Source organism: Rhamphochromis longiceps, linkage group LG10 (genome assembly GCF_057381845.1).
Source record: "Rhamphochromis longiceps isolate RC_006_pf linkage group LG10, R_longiceps_female_GT1.1, whole genome shotgun sequence".
NCBI classification, from domain to species: Eukaryota; Metazoa; Chordata; class Actinopteri; order Cichliformes; family Cichlidae; genus Rhamphochromis; species Rhamphochromis longiceps.
The window spans coordinates 18,358,226-18,380,940 of NC_140566.1; the positions used below are offsets into that span (position 1 = coordinate 18,358,226).

A 22,715-nucleotide genomic window follows, 5' to 3' on the forward strand; every position below is an offset into this window, starting at 1 on the left:
AACAGCAGATAGAGCCATTTACTCTGCAATGCTCTATACATTCCACAAGCTCCTCTTGGTTTGTTTACTTTGCATATTTTCATTTTGCACACTTTCCATTTGTCTTTATCCCTGACCTGGTTGCAGATGGGTCTGTTGTCATTTGCATCCATGACTGTAACCTCCACTGCGGTGTGAGCGACATAAAGGCCATCGCTGGCAGTGATGTTGAGCAGGTACCAGTCCTGCTGCTCGCGATCCAGCAGACCACTCACATAAACCTTCCACTCCCCCTGCACAAGGGCCAGGCCAAACACTCCTCGTGGATTTCCCCCTGGAGGTCATACAGATGAGAATTAAAGCGCTGACACTAAAAAGTGAAGAAAGGAGTGAAGATGTATTATATTAAATGTAAACAAACTGCGAGTCTTTACTCATTCGCAAGATGAATGAGAACAAGATTCTCTCCAACCGCACATAAAAAATGATGCAGGCACCCTTTGGTGCAATCAATAACCATCTTCATAATGTAAACCAGACGGGTAGGGCAGCGGCCGTGGCCCTTCAAAGTTTAAAAGTTTGACCTTTTATGACACTTTCACTCGGCCGATCTGTATTTTTTAAATGCCAGAAAACAAGGACAAAATACATCATCCGCAATCATTAACACACAGTGTGTTGTGAATGGACGTGCTCTTACTCATTATCAAGGTCAGAGTTTTTCTGGAGAGGCCAAGCAATGCTCTTTATTATTTTCATTTTTTTTTTAAAGCGCGAACGCATAAAGTAATAGCTAAGGTTGTGAACGAGAATGATCAATTCATCAAGTGCATTTCATTAGAAGCACCTGCCTGATAATTCTATCCATCAGCCACGAGCCCGTCCCAGCTGTCATAGTGCAAAAACTTATTTTTTCTTCACATGAGTGTAGATTAAGGTTTTCTACAAAGCATTTTTGTTTCATAGTATAATGGGCACTTTGTAATATTAAAATGAAAAAAAAAAATACAAGTTAAAGGAAAGCTGTTTTTGGCATATCAGTTCAAATTAATTTATAACTTGACCTTTGGAGCAGAAACCATGTTAGACCAATAAATGATTTTGATGCAGCACAGTCTCATCTCATTGCAAGATGAAGAGTTACTGCAGCACAGAGTGCGCGGGACAGCATTCTGTTAGTTGTCTCAGTGTCCTCACCAGTGATGCAAAAGCTGACGAGGTGGTTTTGATCCGTGCCATCTCGATCTTTGGTTTTCAGAACGGCCACCACTTCACCGAGGGGATCGCTCTCCTTTACGGCACCTCGGTACAGCTCCCTCTCAAACAGTGGCGGGTTGTCATTAACGTCTGACACAGTGATGGTCACCACTGTGGTGGAGGAGAGAGGCAGTAACTCGGCCAGATCAGACGCTACTACTTCAAAGCTGTAGCTGGAGCAGGCCTCGTGGTCCATCTGACTCACTGTGGTGATCCAACCTGTTTTACTGTCAATGGCAAAGACAGAAGTGGTAGACACAGGCCCGGAGAAGAAGCTGGCATCCCTTGTCAAGTCTAGATTGTAGGTGAGCAGAGGACCGAGGCTGTAGGTCACCTGCAATTCAAATAAAGGATGCATAGCAGCGCCTGTAGCTCTCTGAATTTAGAAAAATGCTTGTTTTAAAGATTCACAAACATATGATTCACAGTTTAACCTGACTGTCACACACCTGCCCATTAGAGCCCCAGTCTGGATCAAGAGCACGCACTTGGACCACTCTGGTCCCCACAGGCATCCCCTCCATCACCGTGGCTACATAGGTGCTGGTCTCAAACAGCGGCTTGTTGTCATTGACGTCCAGAATCTATAAAACAATAAATCTGCTTCAGCTGAACAAAGTCTAAATGAAAAGACAGCACAATTACCCCCTTCTTACTATTTTAATTAATTTATCACATAAATCTGCAATTATTTCATAAAATCTATAATTGCATATCGTTAGCTTCATAGCATAATTGCCTAAGTCATTTGACTAAGTCAATGACTTAGGCACTTATGCTATGAAGCTAACGATATGCACATTTCCCTATTCAACTGAAAAACAGAAAGCAAATGCTATCCTTCTGCAGTGCATTGTGGTACCAACCTTAACCTCCAGATCTACAGTGGAGACTGACTCAATCAGGTCTCGTCTTGTTGTTGCTGCAACTTTAAAGCGGAAGATGCTGACCTCTTCATAGTCTAACGGTTTCACCAGACGGATGAGACCAGTCTCCTTCTCCACCAGGAAGGTCCCCTCCTGGTTGCTGTCAAGCGTCTCCCCTGCGATTGCACTAAAGAACCCGGTCTGTCCAGCACCCATGTACACAGACCCCAGGGCGGTTCCTACCGCTGTGTCCTCAGGGATGGTGAAGGAGTACTGAGGCTGGCTGAATGAGGGAACGAATGCATCTGGAGGGACTACGTGGATGAAGGCGGACACCAGGGAGTGCTTAGCCGGAGAACCACCATCTGTGGCTTTGACAAAGAAGGACAGCACAGTGCCCTGGAGGTGGTCCACTGTGCTTTTAGTCATCATCCAGCCACTGTCTGGCTCCACCTGAACACCAGCAAAATCACAAGGCTATTTAAATCAGCTTTTGGGAGTTTTTTTTTTTAAACTGTTGACATTTGTAGTTATGTGTTTAATTCCAAACCACGAAAGTTATTGCTATTTTTATATCATTTTGATTAACATTAATAAAATACAAGGAGAACGTCACGGTTTTATGCGCACAAACTGAACCGCAATGCCCTTCAAGCTTCACCGCGACATACAGTGTTTATAAGTTGCAGCTATATTCCTTTAATCCCATGGTGTTTCGATTTATTTATAGCCCACATTTATTTAAATTTAATTGTATTTTCAAAATTGACCAAAGCATCAACCCTAATGCAACATCATTTTGATTAGATGATTAAAAATACATAATCTACAGCAAACAGATGGCTTTTAATCCCCTGAAGTGGGAACGGAGGGTCATGTGAAAACATTCCTTAATTGAAAATCAAGTTTACCGCTAAAAGAGTTTGTGCTTTAATGAGTTTTAAATCAATTTGTTGCAGATTGCATGTGGTTGCATTTTTATGTGATTTTATGTGTTGCATAGATATTAATTTTCTTTTTACAAAGGGCAGTCAAAAAGAAGTTGAAAAGCAACATGCACTGACCTCCAGAACATCGACCAGAGATAGGCGTGCCTCACTGTAAAGTGAGTATGTGATCCTTCCATTAGACCCAGCATCTGGGTCAGTGGCCTGGATCTGAGTGACAAGAGAACCTTTGGCAACATTTGCTTTAATGCTCATACGATACTCCACTGCTCTGAACCGGGGGGCGTTGTCATTCTCATCTGCAAGAACCACCCGTACCGTGCAAAATGATGCACGGCCTGGAAAATAAAAACACACATACATTTAATATGCACAAATGATACAGATTAGCGCTGGGTATTATCACTGATTTCTATAGCTGATTTAATTCTGATTCACAAGGTCCCAATTCAATTTGATTTGATTTGATTCAATTTTGACTCAGACAGTCAGAAGTATTAAAATATTCTGCAGTAGTTTAAAAAACGAACATTACAGTTACAGAGGTTTTATTAGAGACATTTAAGTGTTTTCCAATTTGGCAAAAAATTTTTAAATTTCTTCAATATTGAACAGCAAAAATGAGGCTTTCTTGTCGGAGGTCATTTTTGAAAAAACAAAACAAAACACAACAACAACAAAAAAACAGCGTGCGACAGCGCTGAACACAATGGTAGACTGGTGTGCAATAAGCAAGCAAATAATGCAGAAAACAGAGATTTAAGATGGGGAAACTGTTCTTGAAGTACACCGAGAGAGTGAAAGAGCTCTGCAGGAAGTGTGATTTCATCAAAACTGCCAAAGCAAGAGGGAATTCATGACGATGTTTATCAAATGTGAAGTGTAGTTGTGATCTTCTTTTGCTACTGGTTCAATGTATTTTGCTCGGAGAGTGAGGAAACCCTCAGCTTCGGAACCTGTGAGATGTCGGCTTTCAGTAGTTTCTGTTTACATCTTTTTGCGGTATCCGTTTACTTGCTCTCATTTGTTGTTTTAACTGTTTGGCGGTTGTTGGAATAGTTCATATATATTTAAAAATCGATTTAGGATTAATGAATCGATGCACAACAGGAAAAAAGTCTATGCACCTTCAACGCAACATGCTAACGCATGGTTAGTATGGATGTTCCCGAAAGTGAATGATGGCATTTCGTTTACCAAAGTAAACTGCAGGGGCAGCCCCGCAAAGAAAAAGCTAATGAAGGAAATTGTATGAGCAATAGAAGCATCAATGCAGTTACCAGGAAAGTTGTGAAGACAAGTGAAAAAGAGGAAAGGGTTGATGTATGTAACCAACTTTTGTTATATAAATCTATTGCACCTGCTTTTTTTTGGTGAAGGCCAAGTAAAGGTGGGTGTACAGCAGCTCAATTTCAGTCAATTTTTTATAACTCTTTCCAGCAGCAGAGTTCTTTATTTTCAGTTATTTCATCGAGAGCAGTTTGGGGTGAAACTGTAAAGTTAAATAACTTAGATAAACTTTTTAAACTTAAAAATATTTTGTGTTGAAGAAAAGTTGATTTTTATTTTTATATGCTCTCAGTTATTTTTATTAGAAAGAAAATTTGGTCATGCGGAGAAATAAAACAGGAAAATGAAATTTGCCAAGAAAATTGCAATCGGAGAATCTCTACTTATATTAGCTGATTTGAAGATGGCTTTTTAGGGAAACAGTTACCTCCACCATCCAGGGCCATCACAGTTAGCACCATGTCCTTGTTGAAAGGGTTTTCTCGGTCTAATTTCTGAACAGTGGAAATGACCCCATCTGCATCAATGGTGAACTGAGTTTTCCCCAGGTCGTTGATGAACGAGTAGGTGATCTGTCCGTACAGTCCAGAGTCCTCATCTGTTGCGCGGACCTGTATGTCCACACAGAAATTCATCAATATTCCTCATTGTGTTATTTTGTATTCATTAATTCAGTGCACTGAAAAAGTGAAATTACCTGAATGACCTTTGACCCTTCCGGTGCATTTTCCTGGACCTCAGCCAAGTAGAACCTCTGGCTAAATACTGGGCTGTACAGGTTAGCTCCCAGGACACGTACAATCACCTGTGAATCACCATCGCAACATCACTCCATCATCATTATCCTCACTGTCTGCTGACATGCTGCTGTTGCCATCCCAACAAACATCACCGGCTGATTTGTCAAACACGATCAAATCAAAAAGGCAAAGCAGTAGTAAGAACACCAGGGTTGTGAACAATTAGTTACTGATTTGAATTACACACGGATTACACACAGATACTGACACCTCCGTGAAGAACTGCTGCACACATATTTCATGCATGTCAGAAGAAGAACTTTAAGAATGGGGTGATGTGTTATTGCAACAGAAATGTGTGATATATGACCCAACCCCCCCTCAAATCTCCCATTTGTAATTACCACTAAGAGACAGATGTGAGTATTTTTTCCAGCTGGCAGCTTATCCTCAAAGTAAATCTGATATGGCGAGACATTAACCTCCCACTGTGGAGCTGGCAGTTGTGAGGTTGGTAATAATTTTGACAGGCCGGTGAAGAAGGTCAGCCCATTTTCTGTGTATAAGGACTACTGAGACTTAAAAAAAGACCAAATCAGCTGACAGAACGAATACGTAACTGCCAAAAGTTGTCTCACCTGAGCAGTGCTGGTGAAGACTCCATCCGACACGGACACATTGAGTTGATAGGAGAGTTTCATGCCTTGTCTCCTCTTGTTAGACAGACGAAGCACCCCCGTATCTGGCTCCATCATAAAAGTCATTTTCTCATTTCCTGAGAGAATACTGTACCTGAAGGCGGAGGAAGAAGAGAGAGCTTGTGTTGCTTACGGTCTACAAAGTTATTTTGCTCAAGAGGTGCTGCAAATTACAAGTGTCTACTTGTCTTGAGGGGGTGCTGAGCCAAAACTGCTTGAGAAAAATCTAAATAAAGCCTCGTGTGAAACTGAACCAGGATTACTGGGATTTTAGCAAACCAAAACACTGCACTGTGCTTTTCAAGAGGTGACAATCTGAAAAATTCTTAAAGAGGATTTGCATCTAGGTTCAAAGGTAAATCAAGTCTACAGAGAAAACACAGAATCGGTAAGTTCTCAAAGCGTCTTTTTCCTTACCTCAGCCTACTGGCATCACAGATGTCAGCATCTGATGCCTGAACACAAGTCACAAAGTGTCCTCTGGGAGCCAGCTCGCTGACAAAGGCCTCGTACAGCATTTGGCTGAAATTAGGTGGGTTGTCATTTGTGTCAGTTACAGTCACAGAGACAGTAACATCGCTGCTAAGGGCAGGGTCTCCGCTGTCCGTCGCCCTGACAATGAAGTTGTGGCGCTGGATGAGCTCATAGTCGAGCAGACGTGCCGTGTATATCAGCCCGCTGTTACTGTCGATGCTGAAGTAGTCGGTGCTGTTGTAGATGTCAGATAGGATCTGGTAACTCACCACGCCGTTCTTTTCTGTGTCCTGGTCTTGGGCAAACACCTACACGGAGAGTTACATTCAATTGTGTCCTGCCTCATGCATTATTCAAGATAAGGGCTGATTTGCTTACCCCACACATACTCTGTGGGTACAACACCACCACTGCAGCCAATTGAAAAAGTAAATAACGTTCCAGATTTTACTGAGAATAGGATAGAAAGACATGTAAAACCTTGTCAAAGCATTTGTTTAACATTCAGCGTGAACATTTGCTGAGATACAACTACATTTACAGAAATAAAGTAATAAAATATAAAAAATATTAAAAGTTGTGATATAATGTTAAAGAAGGAGGTGGAACAATCATATGGAAGCCAAACAGAAAATCTGATTAGTCGGTCATAGCGCTCCAAGTGTTTTTACTTCTGTCGGAGTCTGTGCAGCTCTTTTAAACAAATATAAAAGGTTTTGAAATTTGGTCCCCTGTTTTTTATATCTGTGACTTGAGTAATGTAATGCCACAATTGGGTCAAAGTTGGAAGTGAGTTTGTGCAGTTAACTTTTAAAACATATGCATGATTTTCAAATATATGAAGGCCAGCTGTACCTATAATAAATAGATATCGAGAAACTGATATTTTGATATTGAGAAACTACAAAAAACACAGCACATAACCACTAGAGGTCACTGAAATAAGCAAAAATATATTTTGGCATTTTGGTTTCTTAGACTTAAACAAACAATTATTTTGTCTTGTAAAACAATGAGAGGCCGCACTGTTTCACCAGGCTGCGCCAGTCAGATCTCCTACTTGTTCATCAACAACCTGGGGAAAACTCAGTTCACCAAGCTTATGTTAATTTAATTTGTGTTAATTTAACTGATGTGGTTGCCGTACTGATGCCGTACATTTATAGACCAAACATTTCTCCCCAATTTTCACTAAAGTTGAAAAAGCTGACCTTCATACCAAGGAGGACCACCAAGATTTTTAATTTATCAACGTTATCTTTATATTTTGCCCATTATAGCCATTCAGAGCTAATAAACAGAAACTTAGGTCATCTCTTAGCGACTGTTTCATGTACTGATACCAAACCATTTGGCATCCCTTCTTGGATGTCCAGAAATTTGTTATTTGACTGCTGAGGCAGAGATGTGCTTTTGATCAGGTTAAATACGACCCACATGGTAAACAATACTGCAGTACCACAGAGCAAGAGCAAAGCATATTTTGAGGCTCAGTGATTATAAGCCTCTGTTCTTAAATCTGTTTCTTTTACACTTTAATGCTAGTAAAAAGGGACACGGGCCTACAGTATTTTGCTGACTGACTTAAAAAGATGTGAGAAAAATCCAAATTCAATCATATGATGTTCTCATCTTGTAAACAGAAATATGTTCCCGAATGAAAAAAGAGCACTATTGTATTAAAGGTCAAGCACTTCCACTGGGAAATTTCTAGGCAAATATCACACCATCTTCCCATGAATAAATGAGCCATCTGCAATGCTGCTGAAGTGACTCTTAAATGTAAACACTCATTCAGTTAGAGTACACACTGGACTAACTCAGCAAACACAGGCATGCGCACACGCACACACACACACACCTGTAAGACGGGCGTTCCAATCATGGAGTTCTCAGAGAGCACAGCTGAGTATGAAGTGTTCAGGAACAGCGGTGGGTTATCGTTCACGTCCAGCATGACAATGTCCACATCAACCTCCGACTTAGCTCCGGTCAGTGTATCGGTAGCCTTCACCGTTAAACGGTAATACTGTGTGGTCTCATAGTCTAACGGGTAAATCACACGGATGATTCCTGTGTCGAAGCCAATGTCAAACTGGAGGGATGGGTCTCCATCTGTGATGGTGAAGATGACGCTCTGGCCCTCGGGACTACTGGCATTGATACACAAGACGGAGGTGGAGACATCCAAATCCTCTTTGACGGTGACACCATAAAAAGGCTTGTCAAATACTGGCATAGCTTTATTTGCTACACTAACAGGCAGCTCCACCTCACTGGACAGAGGAGGGAAGCCACCATCAGTCGCCACGAGGATCAGTTTGTACTCTGCGTTAGATAAATCTGCCTCGAAGGCTCTCTTTAAGGTCAGCTCTCCTGTCACAGGGTGCACCTGCATGGGATTTATAGACATTAATCAGTCCAACTCATGAATTTGCACAATTATAACATTTTACAGCCTCCCATATAAAATAAGGGAAGATGTTTTACTTACTTGAAAGTTTCTGTGCTGCTCCTTAAGGCTGTACGTCACTTGTCCATTCCGACCGTAGTCTTTGTCAGTAGCTGAGACCCTGAAAACACTTGATCCTGGCTGTGCTTCTACCTGCACTACAGCGTAGTAGGGAAGGTTCACAAACTGTGGAGAGTTGTCGTTTACATCCTCCACCTAGAAGATTTGATTTTAAGAAAAACATAATGGGGTCATTTTAAAGCTCAGGAGGGTTAATGTTGTTCAGCAACACAAAATCTGCACCGCAATCTCTTGACCACTGCACCACTGTCCTACCAAATTAGTCTATAACAAAAACACATTCAAGCAACAATGTAAAACGTATTTAAAGCATTCTAAACCAAAAGAATTGAAAACACATGACTGCCCCAATACGCCCAAGTCCGCATTACTGTAAGTGTGAAGGATGGACAGAAAAAGCAACAACTAGAAGCATGCTTGCAGGCAGATGATTTCCATACCTACCTGTACTTGCACGATCACCCTAGCCACCCTCAATATTTCATCTTCCCTGCTGACCTCCACCACCAATTCATAACTGTCCTTCTCCTCTCTGTCAAAAGGCACACCGGTAGTGAACACTGCTCCACAAGTGGGCCAAATGCTGAAGCGCCCAACGGGGTTCAGCAGAGTGTACTTGAGTGGCTCGTTGAGGCGGTGACCAACTGTGCTCACCACAGTCGCTAAGGTGATATTGGGTATGTTCTCTGGGATGGAGGCAAAGTAAACTGGGAAGGTGAAGAGAATTCCGCTGTCTATAACTTCTCGGACAAGCACCGTGACCAGTGTCATGCTGGAAAAACGTCCATCCCAAACCTTAAAGAAAGAAGATAAATGAGTCAGAATTAGCTATGGCAGAGAATGTAATGCTGGAGGTTTTTTTCTTAGCTCAATTTGACTGCCCTTATTTTCTTAATAAAAACAGTAAAATAATTCTGGATGTAATCCTGGGTCAGAAAATCCTGAGTCATGCAGATGATGTATCCCGTAACAAGTCACCACATAATTTTGGGCTCTATGTGCACAACTCTGCACTGACCCAGGAATCTGACCTTCTGGAGGAAATCATTATTATGTTTGCCCAGCTTAGTCCAGATAGCAGAATGATGAAAAGACTTTCAAATGGTATGTCATGTCCACTACAGACCTACCTTCACATTGAAGCGATAACGGTCTTTATTGAGGCTCTGATTGATGACGGTCACAAGTCCAGTGTATGGCTCAACAGAAAAGAACTCCACATTGCTATCCACCAAAGAGTAAAGCAGCTGTGGTGTGATAGACTTGTCAGGGTTAAGTGTGGGGTCAGAGGTCATATCGGGGTCAAGAGCCTTAACCTTAAGAACCTCTACACCCATGTAGGTAGGCAACAAGAGGATTGTCTCGTAAGTGTCCTGGGAAAACTTAGGGGGCGAGTCATTGATGTTGATCACCTAAGACGTGGTACACAGGGAGTGAAAATAATGTTGAGAAATGACTACGATAACGCAGAACTCAAAGTGAGTCAAGAGTTGTTTATGAGACAATGAAAGCTGATTCATATGTTATTTGCTTACCTTTATAAGTACCTCTGCTGGGCTGTCAGCATCCCGTGGAGGCTGGCCACTATCTCTAACATGAACCCGAAAGACGAACTCAGAGAAGGTTTCATAGTCCAGACTGGCAATCGTTCTAAAAATCATTTAAACAAACCCATTATATATCAACTTATAAGGAAATTAATCAGATCAATAGTGATTCAACTTCTGCACAGCATTATCACCTACCGGATCGATCCAGTCCCAGAGTCCACGCTGAAGAACATCCGAGCAGTCTCACCTATGATCTCGAACACTAACAGGGCATTGTGGTTGCGATCCTTATCAGTTGCCTGGATGACCAAAGGGTTACCGTCCTCTGCCAGGACCACACTGTTGATTGGAGCAGCCTCGCTGACTACGCCGACATACCTGTTAGGAGAAAAAGGTAACGCTGATGTCAGTCAAATATTTCTTAGGTCGGTCGAGAAAATCACTTTTTAACACTCAACAACTGATACAACAACTAATACCTGATTTGTTGGAATACAGGTGGGCTGTCGTTCACATCTACTACTTGTATGATGACGGAGGTGCTGGCTTCCACTCCAGCCATGCTCAGGGCACGCACCACCAGAAAGTAAGATGTTGTTTGCTGGCAAAGCAAAGAAATCCAGTGAAATTGTTTAAAAAACTAATTCAATTTAGATCCGATGTAAAGCCAGCTTTTTTTTGCATAAAGAAGAACGTGACAGTGGCTTTAAAAATAATGCTATAAATCTTTGGAAATAGAAATTAAATCACATAAATATTTCATGTTACCATCCTTTCCCTTTCCAACAATACCTTGTCCTCAGGGTATATTCAAACAAGTGACTGAAATGACAGCTTGTTAGAAGCATCTTGGAGAACCTCTGCATATTTATGCACTCTCAGTTACTTTTTTCTCATCTAATCACAGTGAGTGATTAGATGTAATGCTGATTACGGCTCTGAGGGCCACACCATCTGTTCCAGGACTGCTTGTTTGCTGTTGCTTTTTTTGGCTGAATATAATTCTTTATGACTGACTATATATTTGGGTCAAAGGCACACCTACAAAATGCACTTGGGACAGAACGGAAGCCCCACTGTTTGACTGCTAAGCATCTATACATCTAATATATAACCAAAAAATAAAAAACATTAACAAACCTCAAAGTCCAGCGGTTTGTGTGTAGTGATTACACCGGTATGGTGGTTAATAAAGAAGCAGCGCTCCTCGTTGCCTCTGGTGATGTCATAAATGAGTGCTGAGCGGCTGAGGGCGCTAACAGTGATCACGTAAGTTCCAGTTTTGCTGTTCTCCATAATCTATAAAGCCAAAGAGCAGAAATATACAGGTAGATTTTCAGAACTTGAGTGAGTTGTATAGACCATTTCCTGAAAAATACCGTTCTTACCTCCTGTATATCTGTCTAGACATTTAACCTCTATACACACATACCGCCTCCAAGCTGTCTTTATTCCTCCTATCTCTCCCACCCTCTCCAGCCTTCTCCCTTCAGACAGTAATTTATCTCTAACTTTATTTTTTATTTATTTATTTTTTTACCTCAGCCTGATACTCCTTCTGAGAGAATTTCGGTTTGGAGAAGTCTGAGAGGATCAAGGAAATGCGAACTGAAGCGGTGGCCATTAATGGGGGAAATCCACTGTCTGTGACGCGCACACTGAGGGTGTAAAAGCCTAAAGAAGTGAGGTCCAGTTCCTTGGCAATGAAGATAAGGCCTGTGGTATTATCAATGCCAAACACACCACCGGTGTTACCTGAAAGTAGCAGAAAGGTTACAGACACTATTACAGGAGGATACAAAAAGAAATCACAGGTCACTACACTGTTTAAAACACAAGCACAGATACAAATCAAAAGGAGAATAATCTTCTTGCACATTGGACCGTACCTGCTTCTATAGTATAGGTGAGCTGCCCATTAATCCCATTGTCTTTGTCTAGAGCCGTCACCTGCACTACAGACGTGCCGACAGAAAAAGTCTCGTAGGCCGTAGCATCGTATACGGTGCTGGTGAAGTAGGGAATGTTATCATTGGAATCTTCCACTGCCACCAGGATACGAGCTAGGTCACGGTTAAATGGAAACTCCTGATCCTTGACCTAAAGCAGCAAACGAGAGATGAATATGGATAGAGCTGTACGAGGTGATAAAAGAACAAAATCAGCAAAAATTAAGTGAGGCAGACACAGTTGCCAAAACGGACATAATTTATTGGATAGCACAGTGGCGCATAGAGACTCACAGTAACATCCAAGCTCACACACACACACACACACACACACACACACACACACACACACACACGAACAGATTGTCATCCATGCTTCCTTTCCCACCATAATAGTGAGGATGTGCTGTGTCCGGGCTTCATAGTCGAGCCTGTCTGCAGTATAGACAACTCCTGTGCCAGGATTGACCCTAAACAGCCTCATACTGGCTGGGTCTACGCTGCCATAGATGGAGAAGCTCAAACGGGCACGCTCATCAATGTCCGATGCTCTGACCCGCAGCAGCTCCATGTCAACTGGTATGTCCTCAGATACGCTGACATCATAAGCTGGTAGAGAAAAAACTGGAGGGTTGTCGTTGCTGTCCTGTATTCGAATGAACACCTGAATGATGAAGAGATAGGAAAGGGGAAATCTGCATAGTCAGCGTAGTGGCAAACAGTGATAGGAGACTTGGAGTCGAATTAGCTTCGGTAACTGACAATCCTCAATCCAATTGTAGAGTAAATGCAAGGCTCAGACACAACTGAACACTATTTGCATTAAGACAAGGCCCTATTAATGGCAGACTGGTAAGCCAGAGCGAGCGTTCTCCAAGAGGCATGACGTTCTTTTTGTATCTTGACCTTTATTTGTCCAGAGTAATCCCATTAATTCTCTGATATCAAGGATTTCCCTTACAAGATATACCCAGTAGGGGAGCCCCGACAGCAGGAGCACAGGGAATGTCAAAGCAGGGCAACAAAAGCACATTTCATAGTCAGTATGAGATAATTTCAGAAAAACCGAGCGCAAGCAGAGGAAGCGAAGCTGAGCGTAAACAGTTCCCCGTGAAAAGAGGGAACAATAATTTAATTTGATGTGGGTCTGGGGCGTATGAGAGGCAGCGCCAGTGCATAACAAATCAAAACTCTGTGTACCTGTGCTGTGGCAAAGTTGGTCCCATCTGTCACCTGTACCGTCATGTTGTACACAGACTGCACCTCCGCATCAAGGGGCTTGGCCACGACTAGAGTCCCCACCCCCAGTTGGAGGTCAAACTGCATGTCAAAGCTCCCTGGAATAAATGAACACACACACACCCATCCCCCGTACACACACTTAGTGTCAGCCTTTTAGTATTCGCACTGCATATAAGACTCAGGTGCTCTAAGTTATTACTGTGTAATTGTTTTGGCCAGGTGCCTTCGTCTGGAGCTGGAGGGACTGTGAAATAAAATGAACTGAAATGCAATGTGATGTAGCACCAAACCCACTTGGCAGCCTGAGAGCTGTTAACAGCCACGCAAACATCTGTCTTATCACTCCAAAACACAACCCATCTCAGAGATCAAAAACCTGCAGCAGGGTCTTTTCCACGGGCGGCGAGTGTACAGTTTAAAGGCTTAATGTTTGATTAAAGTGAGGGAGGGGAGTGATATGTGTTAGGTATTCGGTACCATCCTTCCTCTCATTCCAGCTTCTCTCCCGAGATATCTGGGAGCCTGAGCACCCCTCAGCATATGAATACTGATTGGGCATTTTTCACACAACCACTGATGCATGTTGAGTGGGAGCAAAATACAGGATCTCACATTGTTTATTTATTTTTTGTTCTACTTTTCATGGCAGAGCAGTGGGTCAATTCAACACTACGAGGGATCAGTCTCACAGCATTGAGAAAAAAGAAAATTACAGCATGTAATCACTAGTTTCTTTTCCTGTCAGGGTGGAATGATGCCTCAGAGTTCTGTTATTAATCCAGGAAGAGCACGCCCGATAAGAAAGCCGTATAAGAATCAAACTCTTCTGTCTATCTATATCACAAAATCACATTCAGTGCCATAAAAATGATTAAGAACAAATATTTCTCTAGTGTGATTCAAAAGAAATGCAGTACAAAAAAGCAATTATATGCAAAACTCTCAAACTGTACATGGCCCCTAACAAATGTAAGCAAAGTATCCCATATTTTCAGATCTGGCTTTGGTCTCCACCAGAGGAATACAATCTGCCTCTTTAGTTGCTAAACGCTCCAGTGCAGTTTCAGCTCCACAGTTGTTTGCAGTGGCTGACCAATGATGCACAAAGCAGTGAGAGTGATCCGAAATACTAATGCTGCCGGGCTTGACAGTAAAGCACTGGGCTAGAGCTCTGTGAAGTTTTGTAAATCTAAGGAGCATCTGAAAATGTGGGTGCTAAATCTCTGAAGGGTCATTTATACTGTAAGAGCAATTCCTCTCACATTTCTTAGTACTTGTTTTAGTCACTGTAAGGTTTATCCATAACTGCTAAAAAACAGTGAGGTGCATTTGAATTCAGCCTTAAGTGGAAACATTAAAATAGCCTGTTGTTTTATAAAAATACTGTATGGAGGCCTTATGGAAGGGGGAGCAGTATCATTACAGGCTGCTTCTATCAGAAATGCAGCAACTTTCCAAAGTAGCTACAATGTAGCTGAACTAATAGCACAAACCTGTCTTGTGTGGGCAGAGATAATGATACTGCATAGTATTAGTGGAGCTGTGTGAGATTACTATTCCAAACTCAGATCGATCACTTCTGCCTTTGGCTAAACAAGGTCATGGAACTGCGTGCTACATTTCCTTGATTTCCTTAATTTCTTCAAACCTGCAGCATTTGGGGGAAAAGGTGTGGCAAAATTAGCTTTGACCCGACCTGTGTCAAGCGAGCAGTTTCTTCCACATGCATTCTGAGGAATGTAGAACATTTCTCTGGCAGGGCGCCCGCCTTAAAGGTGAGAGAGAGGAAAGAAAAAAGAGAATATAAATATTCATGAAGTCTGGATATCCCTGTGATCAAAGGTTTGGATGATTTATATACAGCACTGCAAAGTTGACCTCTTGACGTTTTTACATATATATGTGTCACTAAGTGATACAAATTGACTTTTCATTAGAATACTTAAGCTAAGGGTGGGTGATAAGAGCTTACTTCTGGAAGTTTGAAATAAAATATCCCCAATGCTTTTATTTTTTAAAACTATCTGAAATATGAATAACCGTTTCTGTACGATTACTCATCTAACATTAACACTAAGAATGAACTGGGAAAAACATTTGCACATTGCATTTTCTCTGTCTATTAAAAAAAGAACAATTAAATATTAAACATATTTTCTTGATTTAACAGCTCTACATTTTTATTTAATGTTAACTATCAAATAAAAGTTAATATTCCTTAGTTGTTCTATTAAAAACCAGGGAGGAGATCTGTTTTTTTTTTACCAGAGTCAAGACAATAATGATGAAAACTAGAACAATTTATTACTAACTCACTATCAAGAAACACTTTGTAACTTTTCATTAGTGTAACCAGGACACTTTTATGAGAAAATTCAGAGTATGTACTGTCCTTTGGCTCTCTGTTAGTTCAGTATCTTATATTAATTTTCTTACCAATGATAGTGAACCAGACAGGTGTGCTGGACTGGCTGATAGCCACGACTCCCACTGGCTGGGCAACAGTAGCTGTCTCCGAAATGGAGAAATTGTAGTACCGCTGGGTGAACAGTAGGGGCACTGGTGAGGGGGCAGGTTTACGAATCCACTCTACATGAAGTTTAACAGTAGACCATAATGGCGGATCGCCACCGTCCTCTGCTTTTATCTAAGAGAAGGAACAATATAGATAAATTAGTTTGGTAGCCCTGAGAGATCAAATGGACTGCAACTTATGAAACCACCAGCAAATAGAAAAATGACAATTTCAGTTGCCTCAGGGTGCTGAATGAAAAACAACAGAAATATAAAAAACAAACAAACAAATAACAAATCATGAAACAAAACAAGCTGTGAGAGTGACAGAAACCAAAACATGCGAAGGATTGCACTGAGACACACTCAAACGAAGCAGAGGGTTCATCGGTAATGTAAAGAAGAAAAAGCTGCATATCAATATGTGCATTAAAATCACATGATTCATATAATATTGTAGATACACGTTTGGTATTAGCCGTTTACTCTTTGCAGTAGTTCCACCACATTATTGTTTCCCTCTAGAAACACTTTTATTTCGTTTCATGATGTTTGCTTAATTTTCTTTCCATTTCTGTTGTGTTTTGTCTGATTTTACAGTGTTTTTCTATTTTCTGTTTTTTGAGTTGCAATGCATTTAACCTTTCAGGGCCACCATACCAACACAAGCAAATGGAGGACTTACCACTACTTGCTATTAGTATGCATGTATTCAGGCCAACCAAAAACTTTGAGTACATTAGAATTCTTTCCTCTCCACTTCATAGACCACGAAACCTACAATCATAATCTATACTGATCACCACTGCACTGACTGACTGCCCCTAGAGTGGATTAACTACATCTATAGCCTAGCAATAACATCCCATCCATACAAAAACTTTGATCCCAACAAATGCAGATTAATGAGATGAGCCTCACTACCTGGCTTTCAATAGCTTAGTCTGCCTTTTTCGCACCCAACACAAATACAATACTAGTTTGGCCAGTGTATAAATATGGATGCAAAAAATGCAATTTGTGTTTGTTTGTAATATTAGTCTGACCACAAGTACCCTTTCATGCTAGATCAACTAAGATCTATCATGCCACCTAGTATCCATCGACACCACTCCACCCCACAACCCCTCCACTCTGCTGCTGAATTTATTGGCAATAGAATAATGTGTGTGCTCCAGTACCTGGGCTTTTGCCTGATGAAACATGGCAAAGTTACTGCGTTTGCTTCTGCCAACTTTCCCTGAAAGCAGAGCCTTAGGAGCTAACAAGCGCACACTGGCTGTGATTAGTTTGTAAGAAACGGAATTGAAAACGCAGCACTCAAGACATGGAAAAAAAGCAGCACTGTGCCTTAAAGTCTTATCTCAAGGAAGGCCGTTTCAGCAATTTAGACTGTTGTTACTGAGTGCTGGCTTTTGTCTGCCATATCTCCCCACAGATTTCAAATACAGGCTTTCCTTTTAAAAACGAGGATAGCTTTTATATTTGATATGAGAGACTCACAGTGAGGATGTCATAGCTGCCTGCTGTCACCATCTTCTTTGACGACACCATAGCAGTCCTGGGGTCGATACTGAACTTTTCGTCCTCATTACCGCTAATGATGCTGTAGGTGATGTTGCTATTGGCGCCATAATCACGGTCGTAAGCGAAGACACGGTACACGGGTTCCCCGCGTTTGTTCCTGTCTCGCTCGGGCAAGCTGATGCGGTAGGTGACCTCTGGGAAGGTGGGCGGGTTGTCGTTCTCATCCTGGACGTGAACTATGACCCACACAGTAGATTGGCGTGTGGTCACCGGGCCATCTATTACTGTAATCTGGGAAAAACGTGAACACAAGCACACAAATGCATGGGATTTTACTAGGGAGCACATACATTTTATTGATATCGTAAATCTTGCTCATGCTGTGTGACGGCAGGGCCACGTGGAGCTGAGCTCACGGGAAATCTCTTTGTATTATTGATCCCCTGGAGGCGGTGGCAGAGGGCTGATCACGGATCAATTGGATCAGATAGGGGTGAACACCATTGCTGCCAGCCTGACTCTTCACTAGGCTATTAATTACAGACAGCATAAGCAGTCAGGCTGAGCAGTGGGTGGCATGCATGGGTGATATTCAGAACAATGTTTTAACAAAGACTTCTTTACTTGTTTCTTTCCAAGTTGGCCACAATAGTATATTTTCTTGGCAGTTTTCTCTCTACTGTTTCTTTCACTTTGTAGTGTGCTGCCATACATTTATTAAGTATGGGAGCTAAACAAGGCAGCATGAGTCTGGACAACTCAATTGGCAATTCGGGCATACAATAGAACACATAACAAAAGCGCACAGGTGCAATCGTGTGGGTCAACTGCAGGTTATTTCATTCCATTTTGTAGAAAGGCAAAGTGCTCGTGAATTCAATGGCATTTAATAAGTTGTAAGCGAAGTGTGGGGGAATAGAAGTTTGTTCATGTCCACAAAGTCAAGAATCTGTGATTATCAGGTTCATCTGTATGCAGAGCTGCAGGAGCAACAGAAATGGTAATCACCCAGCTATCTGTATGCCTAGTGTCTGCACTTATCAAATGCTGGGCAGACCAACTCCTCTCCTCCCTGTTCCCGTCCTGAGTGGAGAAGATAACCAATGATGAATGATTACATTTAGAAAATCCCAAACCTGGGGCCCAAAACTACAGCCATTCATCACAGTTTATGGAGCCTTGAGGGTCTGCCAGGGTTGTCCTCCACCCTGTCTTTGTTAATAGTAGGTTATGGCAAGTGGCAGGCCTGGATAAATAATATCAATATGAACCTATGAATACGGTTCAGGCTTTACTGTACCTCTAAAAAGTGTTCAGCTTGTTGTTCTCTGTCCAGTTTCCTCGCTGTTGTTGTGATCAGACCTAAAAATCATTTTAAAAAAAGAAAAAGAAAAGCAAAGTTGTATATAACAAATAAAAACTGCTTTTATTGCTTGCACTATACATTTACTGTACATGACAATATGCACTGGCTTTATAGAAAAAAAAATATATCTGTCATTAGAGTCACTTTATTTATGCATGCGTAAGCCCGCATGCATGTAAGCATCACCAAAAAAACTACATACTACAACCCCAACTGAGCCATTCACATTCAGCACAAACGGTACTGGATAACTGAGGGTCATTTAGTTGGCTTTCAAGCCACCAGGACATAATAGCTTTGATCGATCAGCTTCATTCAGATGATGGTTGGATGGTGTGACAAACCGTATCAGGCTTCACTGGAAATCAGACACAATGACAACTTCATACTCTCTTGATGCTATTTTTTTTCCCCTATTATTTGATTTAACTATTAACGTTCTTTCATTATACAACTAAAAAGCCCCCCCCCCACACACACACACACACACATATATGCACATACAGCCATGTTTTCACTTAGTTCATAGTAGCTGAGGATTTTTCATAGTATGCTATATTGATTAGCTTTCAATTCCTGGAAACCTTTCCCACTGCTTATTCAAAACGCTGCCTGCCTAAATGATTTACAATGAGGCCACATGCTTTTTGTCCCTAATAGGAAGGTAAGCCCCAGCAAAGTAATTGAATTTTCTTAATAACTGCCAGATTCAGTCAGTAAAAACTTTGGAAATAAAACAAAAAGCTCCTCAGACATTACTCGTACAAACAAGGAAACTAAGGAAGAAACATAAGCATTGATCTATAAGCAGATTCGGGACATTAAGATACCGTAAGTCAACATTTGTCTTAGCCTGGAGCTATTTTACCCCAAGATGCACAAACAAATGCAAAAGGGAAAAAGTCACTGATGATTCTTGTTTCAGTAAAAAAAAAAAAATTCTCTTTGTTGTACTGCAGTATCCTTTTTTTCACTCACAGCAGGTGCTTATAATTAAAGAGTAACAGCATGTCTGTGCAACTAATGACATCCATATACACACAGCGCACACACACAATAACTAAAAAGTATATATTACAGAAATCCCTCTGCGTGCACTTTTATGTGAAGTTATTAGAGCAAGTGTGCTTGACTGGTGACTGGTGGTGCTTGAGTGTTTTTGTTTCGGTGTAATGAAGCGTTGCAGAGGGGTAGGATTAGTCTGGGTGCCTAAAATGCTGTGCAGTAAACGCTCAATGGGTAGACTAAAATCCTGGTGTGCGCACACATACACACCACACACTCTCACACACACACACATTCACAAGCTTGCACATATCACAGTGTCACCTTGAGCTTGTTATGCAGGCTAACTTCAATTAAGCAAATTAGGAGTAAATCTAAAGCAGCGGTCATGAGCTCTGGGAGACAGACTGGAAGGAGGAGGAGGGGCTTGTTCAGCAGAACACGGCGCGAATAACAACTCTGATAAAAATCAATGATCTACAGCTTGCAGCACATCTGCAGTCATACTACACTCAGTTTTAATTGGACAAAGAAGCAATAATTTGAAAATTCACCACCCATACTTTCACATGCACACACAAAAAGTGATGGTCCAGTGGTCTGTCTTAAATCATTATACAAACTTCAGTTCACCGCTTTCTTCTTACCCGCATAACACCTCATTTATTTTCTAATTTGAGCTACACTAAAAAAACTAATTTTTAATTTCAAGTTTGAAGTATTCATACTGGAACATCTTCCTTTTTTTTAATCCCTTTAAGATGTAGAAATCAAAATCAAACGATTCATTAGAAAGATTGTAATTTTCCCAAAGACAGTTTGATCCAATGACAAATTATGACTTTTTGTTTTTACATATTACACAAAACTGACAGGTTTTGCTTTATGTTATAAAATAAAAATCAACAAGGTTAACGTGATGGATACAACAGCAATACATTATTTAAGTGGCATTGGTTCCCTCTATTGTTTGATATTGGAACATAATGTGGAAAACGTGCTTTTTACACGTCCCTTTTTATTTAAAATTTTCTATCATTTGTTTAAATTTTGTTGCCAACCTTCTTGTCACGTTTCTGCTAATCAGGAAGAATTCAATGGGGAGAATTCATAAGTAGCATATTTACAGTGGGGGAAATAATTATTTGGTCCTCTGATAATTTTTTAAGTTGGTTCACTCACAAAGAAATGAACAACTTTTATGGTTCGTTTCATTTTAATAGAGAAAGACAAAAAACTAAAAATACTGAAGAAAAACTTTCAAATTCTAAAGTGATTTGAATGTCATTAAGTGAAATATGTATTTGTGAACTGGATACGGTGGACTGGCATGTCTATTACACATTTGTCGGTGATACTGCGTTGCTCAAGAGGGATTTTGGCTCATTCCTCTTTACAGACACTTTCTACAGACAATCCTATAGCTGACACTTGGCAACTCCAAGATTTCAGTTCCCTCCACAGATTTTCTATAGAATTGAGGTCTGGAGAGTTGCTAGGCGAGACCTTAATGTACTTCCCCTTTAGCTACTCCTTTGTTACTTTGGTGGCCTGTTTTGAGTCAGTGTCATGTTGGAAGACCCATCCACAACCCATGTTCATCAGTGTTCTGGCTCAGGGAAGGTTCTCATCTGTGATTTTATGCTACGTGGCCCTGTCAATTGGCCCCTCAATGCAGAGAAGTTGTTCCATACCAGAAAAACAGTCCCAATGCATAATGTTTCCACCTCCATAAATGACTGAGGGGGTCTGTGTTTTTTGGGTCAGACTCAGCATTTCACATGATGTCAAAAAGGTTGATTCTGGTTTCTTCTGACCACAGCACTTTCTACCAAGCCTTCTCTGAATCATTTAAATGTCCACTGACAAACTGAGTTGGGCCTGTATCTGCCTTCATGAGCAGTGGAACCTTGTGGGCAATCCAAAATTACATACTGTGTTATGAGGGGTGTATTTCCCACTTAAAGAACATTAATAAGATTTAGGCTGATCCACAAACTTCCTCATGACCGTCCTCACACCATAGGGCAAGACATACATATGGTCATTTTCAGGCTATATATATACATATATATACACATATACACACACACACACACACATACACACACACACACACACACACACACACACATATATATATATATATATATATATATATATATATATATATATATATATATATATATATATATATACACACACACATACATACATATATATATATATATATATATATATATATATATATATATATATATATATATATATATATATATATATATATATATATATATATATATATATATATATATATATATATATATTTTGACACAGGGTGTTAGATGGAGTGCTTCTTGTAAAAACACGCATGTTTGCAGAGTGCCATGGTGGCTGTGTGACCTTTTTTTTAAACAACCTTCTGTTCGATTGAATTGGTTTTGTTATGCCAGACACTTGGGTACACACACACACACACACACACATACACATATACATATATATGTGTGTGTGTGTGTGTGTGTGTGTACCCAAGTGTCTGGCATAACAAAACCAATTCAATCGAACAGAAGGTTGTTTAAAAAAAAGGTCACACAGCCACCATGGCACTCTGCAAACATGCGTGTTTTTACAAGAAGCACTCCATCTAACACCCTATGTCAACACTTATCTATTCTGTTTTCCTCCCCAAAGGAGGTAGGCTTCACTCACTCAGCCAGAGACAAACTGACAGCACTGTAAGCTGTCACAGCACATTTACACACTTTGCACTCATTC

At 40.9% G+C, this 22,715-nt stretch overlaps 1 protein-coding gene across 1 annotated transcript in view; it reads right to left on the bottom strand.

Moving 5' to 3' along the window:
• Positions 1-22,715, bottom strand: part of fat3b (FAT atypical cadherin 3b) — a 67,700-nt gene that overhangs the window by 26,568 nt on the left and 18,417 nt on the right. The window contains exons 7-31 of the mRNA XM_085420678.1: positions 18,867-18,928; positions 17,543-17,857; positions 15,962-16,172; positions 15,222-15,293; positions 13,484-13,620; positions 12,672-12,947; positions 12,224-12,434; positions 11,875-12,089; positions 11,475-11,633; positions 10,814-10,935; positions 10,530-10,712; positions 10,320-10,434; positions 9,915-10,196; positions 9,229-9,579; positions 8,746-8,919; positions 8,113-8,643; positions 6,195-6,559; positions 5,718-5,871; positions 5,037-5,144; positions 4,767-4,950; positions 3,167-3,387; positions 2,103-2,555; positions 1,686-1,820; positions 1,177-1,570; positions 117-313 (exon numbers count right to left, since the gene is read on the bottom strand). Of these exons, the coding sequence (XP_085276804.1) occupies positions 117-313; positions 1,177-1,570; positions 1,686-1,820; positions 2,103-2,555; positions 3,167-3,387; positions 4,767-4,950; positions 5,037-5,144; positions 5,718-5,871; positions 6,195-6,559; positions 8,113-8,643; positions 8,746-8,919; positions 9,229-9,579; positions 9,915-10,196; positions 10,320-10,434; positions 10,530-10,712; positions 10,814-10,935; positions 11,475-11,633; positions 11,875-12,089; positions 12,224-12,434; positions 12,672-12,947; positions 13,484-13,620; positions 15,222-15,293; positions 15,962-16,172; positions 17,543-17,857; positions 18,867-18,928 (5,627 nt within the window). The remainder of the gene's footprint in view (positions 1-116; positions 314-1,176; positions 1,571-1,685; positions 1,821-2,102; positions 2,556-3,166; positions 3,388-4,766; positions 4,951-5,036; positions 5,145-5,717; positions 5,872-6,194; positions 6,560-8,112; positions 8,644-8,745; positions 8,920-9,228; positions 9,580-9,914; positions 10,197-10,319; positions 10,435-10,529; positions 10,713-10,813; positions 10,936-11,474; positions 11,634-11,874; positions 12,090-12,223; positions 12,435-12,671; positions 12,948-13,483; positions 13,621-15,221; positions 15,294-15,961; positions 16,173-17,542; positions 17,858-18,866; positions 18,929-22,715) is intronic.